This window comes from Miniopterus schreibersii (genome assembly GCF_964146895.1).
Source record: "Miniopterus schreibersii genome assembly, chromosome: 17".
Taxonomy (NCBI): Eukaryota; Metazoa; Chordata; class Mammalia; order Chiroptera; family Miniopteridae; genus Miniopterus; species Miniopterus schreibersii.
This window is the reverse complement of record NC_138117.1, coordinates 38,540,522-38,548,448: the sequence shown is the minus strand read 5'-3', so window position 1 is coordinate 38,548,448 and position 7,927 is coordinate 38,540,522. Positions and strand designations below refer to the sequence as shown.

Genomic DNA, 7,927 nt, shown 5'->3' with positions numbered 1-7,927 from the left:
CTATTCTATCTGGGTAGCAGGGAAGCTACCTTTTCGAGAAACACCTTCTTCCAGTTTATTGTTTATATTTAAATATATATATACTGTGGTTTTTAAAGTGAGACTAAGTAGAAAGAAAATCAGCTCCTCTGAAACCCCTCACAAGGGACTTACATTCACATAAGGCAGGCTCAGCCCACTAGCTGCTAAAAGGCCTCTATCAGTTGTCGGTACACTTTTTATTAAATGGATATGTACATACACATTTGACATAGATTTACTTAAAAATCTAAATTTAAAAATTCAGACTTCCAACTCATACACATATAAGGTAGCAGAGCAAAATTTCAGCAACCTAATTATCAATGGGCCTTCATTTCCTGGCTGCTGGCAAATCAAGTTTCTAACTGAAGACACGGACACCCAGAAAGCAAATGCGCATTCATTTAACCAAGGACCCCAGGACAGGGAAGGTGAGTGTTACAGGCACAGAGGGGCTTCTTTGTACTCATAGGTTAAGGAGGCTATCTGCTCCCTTTCTGAGAAAAAGATATAAATTCAATGTCTAGACTTTAACCATAATAGGGAAAAGACCAGAGCTATTATTTTTAAGCACAAATGAAAGACAGAGTATCAATCCTGGGATACAGGTATCAGCAAATTCCACACATGGAATGCAGGCACTATTTTTTTACTTTAATATGCAAATTTAAGCAACTACCCCAGAATATCACCTCCACTAAAGCTTTTCATTCCTCAGCAGGATCGTTGGTGAAGTTACTGTGTCACGGGAAACACACAAGACTGTATTCTGCCTGCTGATCTGTCAAGCTGGAGAATCTCCGAAGGCAAGAAAAAGTTTTGACTGTTCTGCACGGTCTTTAAATCATCTTCACATCACAATGTAAGGCCACAAAAAGGCAAGCTCAAACTGTCAGGTCCGTGGAATAGTTTTAATAAAGTTTTACATACAGTACCTTACATATAGAACAGTGTGTTTGCAAATTTAAATAATATCTGAATGTACAGTGGCATGAATTCTTATCAAAGATAAATTCAAGTTTACTGTCTACCAGTTCTAAATGCATTTATACAGATCCCTAGAACTGATACACAGAACGAGGCATAAAATATTCAAGTGTTATGTTATCAAACAGCCTCCTCTGAACAGTCTTTTTCCCCCTTTTTAAAAGAGTTTCAAAACCTATACATACATTTTTAATTTTTAAAAACAGTCTGTTAAAAGGTAACATTTCATGTTAACCACCAATTCTTATAGTCTACAGTAATAAAACTAGATATGTGTAGATATAAATATGTGTGGGCTATGTACATATGTACGTCGTGTTTGTTTCAAACAAGCGTCCGCACGCCCGCACCCGTGTGGAGCACTGGGCACGCAGCTCACAGAGCACTGCAGACAGGACCCCGGCTCGGAGTCCAGCAAGAGCTGACACAGCAACTTAGTTGCCTTTGGTTTCAGAAATGTGTTCATTTGTGACCAAAGCTAAAGGATTTGAGTTCATTTATTTCTAAAAATAAAATTCATCTTCCGAAGTGGAGCTTTCCAGTATTCCGCTACCAGTTTAAAACTCCGCGGCCGCAGGCTGTTTGGATGGCCCTGTGCCTCCTCGACCCAGTGAGGGACTCACAACTGTTCTTCTGAAGGAAACACCAAGCACGCTCAGGATCAAGCGGTGCGCCGAAGCCTGTATACTGCAATCCACCATTTAACCACACATATACGTGGCATACACGTTTCGGAGGGACTGGTGGCACTATGTAAGACTGTAGGGAACTCCCACAATACCTAAACTTCTTTTTCCAGCCGCATTGTCCTCATTTGGCACACTGACCCTTCTGCAACCCATTTTGTTTTCAATGAGCTTAATGCCCACAATAAACTCCGATTATTTGGCGTTTGTTTTTAGAATATGATCAGAGTGACGTAACAGCTCCACGACTGCTCTCCTCAGAAGTGGGACTCCTACTGTTTTCTGACTACGGGCATTGTTCACCTAAGAAACACTCACGATCCTGTAACAGTTTAAACACCCTCAATTTCCATGCGGCTGCATCAACTGCAAAAACAGGTCTTAACGGCAACTTACAGAACTCTCCAGAATCTAGGTTTCCTCTACAACTTTGTTTTTGGCCAAATGCTGGTTTACAGACGAGGATCTCCCTAGTAAACACTATAAACACACCATACTTCTTTCTACTGGTATCCTGAGTTTCATGTGATCAACTACTCAAAACTCCTGCCAACTCATTCCCTCAGCATAGATGACATAGATTACTTTCACTGATCCTTGGCATCTAATACAGTATCATTTGCAGCTTGCTCATAAATTTTTTCATATTCGCTTCCCTGATAAAGTTGTTCTTCATTTTCCTTTTCAAGGTGCCATCCTAGTCTCAAATCAATAAAGGACCAAACCGCACTATGCTTTTAACTCTCCATCCAGCAGTCATGCGGGCAATAAACCCATTGCACTGAAGAGAGCCACGTCCTTCCTGCAGGTTCTCGCTGCCGTCATACAGAGCACAGCGTTGCTATCTGCTGCACTTTACCCATGTCCACGAGGAGCTGCTTGATGTGGCGTTTAAGCTGGGGCAATCTTGTGAGAGGGTCGGGTGGCTCTAACTCCCCTGTGAAATCAAGCCAGCTTTCCAGAACTGAGAGAGAGAACAAACAGAGTTAAATGGAAACTAGAAGAACACTCACAAAGTAGTATAATCAGAAGGTGGGAAAAGTGATGGAGACAGAGTTCACCTCCCGTTTTCTAGAAGGCCAATATGCACAACCATTTAGCGGCCTTTATAGCTTATCCCACGAAGCTTCAAGTCCCTCTTGGTGACCTTAACCTACTATTATTTTAGATAATTTTTCCCTTGATATATATTTAAATTAACTTCATGTTGAACATCTCCTTTTACTCTCTTCTGGAAACAACAGTGCCCTGTGCCTGCTCAAGCTAGCTATTAACTGAGGATTGAATTGTCTCTACTTCATTTTAAATGAAACTTAGCTACTCTAACCATTTTTATTTTAAATCCAGAAGTTCGCTTTTAACAAAGGAAAGGAGGTGGCAATTTCTCAGTGTCCTTTCATGTCTATATCATCATTACTTTTTTAAAAACATGCAAGCATATAGAAGTCTAGGCAGAATGCAATTAACTTGCATTCTACAATTTTTATTAATAATAACGGGAGAGTGTCACTTTATTTTTTTTTTTCTTTACAAATCTACTCAAAACATTAAGTTAACTCCACAGTTAGCTTATAATCAAATGGAAGATGCTTCTGAAATGGTTTCCATTTCCCCTTTTCTCAGGGAAAAACACAGCAGTAGGAGCTGACTCAGCACAGAGTAAGGGTATCACATCCTTTTGCAGATTAAAAAGAGGGGGGGACACCATCTATGATGCTAGGAGGGAAAAGGAGTCAGAAAGCACAGGAAAAACACTGAGTCAGGAACTGGGTGAGCTAAGCTACTCTACTTTCCTAACTACAAAGTCGGGATACTATCTTTCCTGTCTACTCCTCAGGGCTCCTGTGTGATCAAATTAAAAATATATTTTAAAAAAAAAAATTTGAAAATTTGTTTGTAAACTTAAGGTTTACCTACTTAACCTTACAGGAGTTTTTTGTTGGTGTTAATTTCACCTAACAAATGTGACCAGTGTGAAAACAAAACTTGAGTGTTTTCCCTCGTATTTCAAATATACTTTGAGTCCTTATGCAGACTTCCAAAGAACACACAGTTGAACGGAACTAAATAATATTCCATATATGCGCAATACTGAGCCTGGCAGGTGGGCAATATTTCATAAACATCCACCTTAAAAACACACCTAAGATTATCCAACACACTGCGTTGAGCTTACAGGACCGCCCGTGGCCGCTGTGTTAAGCACATGTATAGGGAGCGAGGAAGCCCATCAGCATGGGAGCATCTGTAGTTTCCACCCCACAATTTAAAAAGCCTTAAACAACTTCTTCACAATAACAATAACCACACTCTACACGCTGCAGTAACTGCATTTTAGTTCTTTCTTAAATTACCGTCAACTTCTTTTTCTATGAGGTCCATCCTGCTGGTGACTTCATTCTGCACATTCTCTATGTGGGTAAGGAGGTTGAGCTGCCACTGCAGATGTGCGTCTCCTGGATCTTCAGAGCCCTTTTTATCATTATAAACAAATACTGTATTCTTTTCAGCTGTATTCTCCTCCAAAAAAAAAATTGGAAAAAAAGAGTTGGATGTAATGTACCATCATAAAAAAAAAGATATATTAAAAGCCTCATCACGCCCCGCCGGGCGTGGCTCAGCGGTTGAGCATCAACCTGGGATCCAGGCGATCCGGGTTCGATTCCTGGTCAGGGCACATGCCCGGGTTTCGGGCTTGATCAATGACTCATCATTGATGTTTCTCTCTCTTTCTTTCCCTCTCCTTTCCTCTCTCTGAAATTAATAAAGATATATTTAAAAAATAATAATAATAAAAAAATAAAAATAAATAAAAGCCTCATCACTCGCAAAGATCAGTGAAATCCAATCAAACTCCTAGTTTATTTTTAAAGGAAGTCTAGCCCATAATCATATGACATCTGATGGTCCTTAAGAGCAGATATTTCCGATATGTCTCCCCATAATGCCTAGCAGCACAGTGCTACACAGAGTCAATGGTATTGACTAAAACGTGATAAACAAATGAAGTCACTAATGATATTCTATAATTAGAATGCCCAGCTAATTTAGACTGACCCCTCCCTCAATTCATCTAAACTGGTGACATAAGTAGATGGAAGGCAAAAAGCAATTATGGAAACATCAAGAAGGTTGACAAAGACCAGTATAAAGTCCAATTAACTGTAGACTGGAATGGGCTAATACAGTGAAACCAATGAGGCAAGAAAAAGACAAAAGTCTTTTTAAAACTTAAAGTGTGCAAACTACTTAGTGCACACACACCAAATCTGAACTCAGAAATAACCCTTTTCATAAAAGGGATATTAATTTGACAACATAATTTACCACAAGTTTTATAAAATACAAGCTTCCCAAATTCAAATATTTATTTATAGTAATTACTTGATAAAGGAAGCCAGACAAATGAACTAATTTTAAAGTGGCATTACTAAATGAAACTCAATTTTTAAAAAATGAAGGTACATCTCTAAAACGATCCTAATAGAAAATAAGTTTATAAATATTTACTGTACATAGAGCTCTAAGAAACTCAACTTACTGCATAATGGAAGTGATATATACATACAAATATGCTAGTATTTTAAAAAGAGAATTAAAGTGCCACCTCTTATCTAAAACACATAAACAAGAAAGACAAACTATATTAAAACATATAAACACCCACATGCATGCTCATGTTCTCACACACAAACACTTTCATTTGGAATAAAATGTGGTTCATGTTTTTTGTGGGTATCAAGTTGTGCTTATAAAAATGAAACTTTTGTTAGGGCAAAAGTTTACTGAAATACTACAATTCTGAATTAGGGGATAGCTAAATGTCCAAATGGCCACTGTTTTCTTGTAGAGAAAGTAAAAAGCGTCTACCCTAGCAAAGTATTTGTGAATTTGGACATATAAGTAAAATCTGGGAACTCGGTATGTTATTTTATTTCCCTTTGCTGACCTATCATATTTCTGAACAAAGACAAATAATCTAATTATACCTTTGCAGGCATTCCATCTTCTTTTACAGAGTACTGTACACGGCTTCTCTCTCTCACGCGGATATCTTGCTCTTCCTCGAGACTACTAACATCATCATCATCTGAGCTCCCGGGGTCTGCAAGAGCTCTGCAGTCCTGACCAAAACTTTGTGGTTTCTGGTAGCTGTGCTCACTTGTAATGTAGGTTCCTTCCATTTTTAGGGGCACACGAGGTGGTTCCTTATGATTCTGCACATGACATTTCTTTTCTTCAAGATTAACCGCGTCTTGCACTGTTATCTTTTTCTCTACCCCAGCAATCACTTGATCTTGGTCTTTTCGCTTCCCAGAACAGGCCCAGAGATGAAGGTCAGGATGGTGTTTATTCCTTAAAACAAGTTGGAGAAACAGCAATTGAAAGAAAAATCTAGCAACAACTTTGATAACATAGTAAGTTTCACAATATAAAATTATGCAGCTAACCCTTGGTTCTGCCTGCCTTTTGTATGCTGAGTGTGCCTGACTCAGGCCGACTGACCCCAACTCCCTAGTGAAGACCTAGCCCACCGCTGAGGGAACCGGGTAAGGAGGAAGCCAGGGATTCAAGACAAAAGCAAAGATATTCTTTAGGTTAACTTGCCCCAGAACTTCACCCAAAATGTCAACTCTCACAATTTTATAGAACTAGCACTCGGGGGGAAAGGCAGGAATGGTTTTAATTCTCTTGACATTTCTCATCATTTAATATACGCACTTCTTTTTCTACTGAATTTTCACTATAATATTTTTCAATTGTATGATATGAAAAACTTTTATGTGAGCATATTTTAAAATCTTCATTTATCCAAAAAGTGATACCTGCTCAAGACAAAACTTCCGACTACAGCTGTGTGCAGAGCGAAACCCCTGCCAGGTGTTCACAGGGGCCTGAGGTGCACCCTCCCAGACTCCTCCACTTAGAGAATTCTCTTCAAAACGGGCGAGCAAGCACCTTTTCTTCCTGCACAACAGAGCTCTCACTGTCTGTGTTCCTCGTATGCCACATGTCTGGACACCCTACCATGTCAGTACATACAGATTTCCTTACTTTTAGTCTAGCAGCTAAGCAGTATTAATATACCAGTCTACCCATCCAGACAATCCCCCACTGACTGATGTACTTGCACACAGGTGGGACTATTTCAATCTGATAAGTTTCTAGATAAGGAACTGAATATGCCCATTTTCATTTTTAAAGGAGCTGCCCAAGTGACTTTCAGAGGGTGGTTCTGGGTGTGAGTATAAACGCCTGGAGCTATGGAAAAGCAGGCTTCATTCAGGGACTGCGGTTTGGCTGAGCTGGAACATTTGGAAATAAACAGGAGGGAAGATATGGAGATAAACTGGCAGACAGGACTCGTGTCACTGAAGGACTGAGAGTGAGTGCACGCGGAAGAGCTGGACTGTTTACCGAGCCCCAGGAAGACACGACGGTAAACTCAGCTGAAAGAGACAAGCTCATATTTGTCTTTTACTAAGAGCATGGTGGCAAGAGTAAAAGGATAAACTGAAGGAGTGCAAGACTGGAGCCGCAGAGAATTAAAGAGGGACAGCAACTGTTCATAGGAAAGAACAGTCTGGGCTGAGCCAGTATGGAGAGGAGCAACAGGAGTGGACTACACACACTGGGAGATTACAGACACCGGAGCACTTAAGGTGGGAGGTACCCAGATGGGGATGGAAGGAGGGGAACAGGCAAATGAGCCAAAATAAAGACTATTCTGTGAAAACCAGTGACTCATCCTGTTTTTATAGAAATACATGGGTTTTTAAAAATAAGAATTCTAGGTAGGTATCAGAAGAACTGAAAACAGGACATGAAGAACATTCTGATACCCTGCTGGAGACAAAAGTGTGCCTTCTGTGGGCAAGTGTCTGGGAGGACTGAACCACATGTGGTGCACAGAGGAGGGATGGACTAAAGACCTGCTGGCAACCTTCACAGTCAGTTCCAAGGTCAGTGAAAAGTATACTGCTGACTCCATTTCATCCTGACAGCATTCCAGGACATACAGCACAGTGTCCACGGCAGCAAGTGACTTGAGTTTGGTGCAAGTGTAGCACACAGAGCCATGGGCAGGGCCTAAGGTGCTGAAATAGCAGATGCTGTATCTACCTCTACAAGACCTACTCACTCCAGGACAACAGGCACGAAGCAGCTAGTCATCCAAAACATTATTAATCTTTCCTTTTCTTAAGTCATTATTCAAGTAACTATTCTGCATT

At 40.2% G+C, this 7,927-nt stretch overlaps 1 protein-coding gene across 21 annotated transcripts in view; it reads right to left on the bottom strand.

Moving 5' to 3' along the window:
* Positions 1–201: 201 nt before the first annotated feature.
* Positions 202–7,927, bottom strand: part of PHF20L1 (PHD finger protein 20 like 1) — a 65,564-nt gene continuing 57,838 nt past the window's right edge. For 15 of the 21 annotated variants that reach the window (XM_081117275.1, XM_081117277.1, XM_081117267.1 and 12 more), the window contains 3 exons: positions 5,684–6,050; positions 4,049–4,214; positions 202–2,658 (listed from right to left, as the gene is read on the bottom strand). In XM_081117275.1, the coding sequence (XP_080973401.1) occupies positions 2,516–2,658; positions 4,049–4,214; positions 5,684–6,050 (676 nt within the window). In that variant the 3' untranslated portion in view covers positions 202–2,515. The remainder of the gene's footprint in view (positions 2,659–4,048; positions 4,215–5,683; positions 6,051–7,927) is intronic. The other 6 variants (XM_081117284.1, XM_081117282.1, XM_081117288.1 and 3 more) reach the window with 1 other exon arrangement.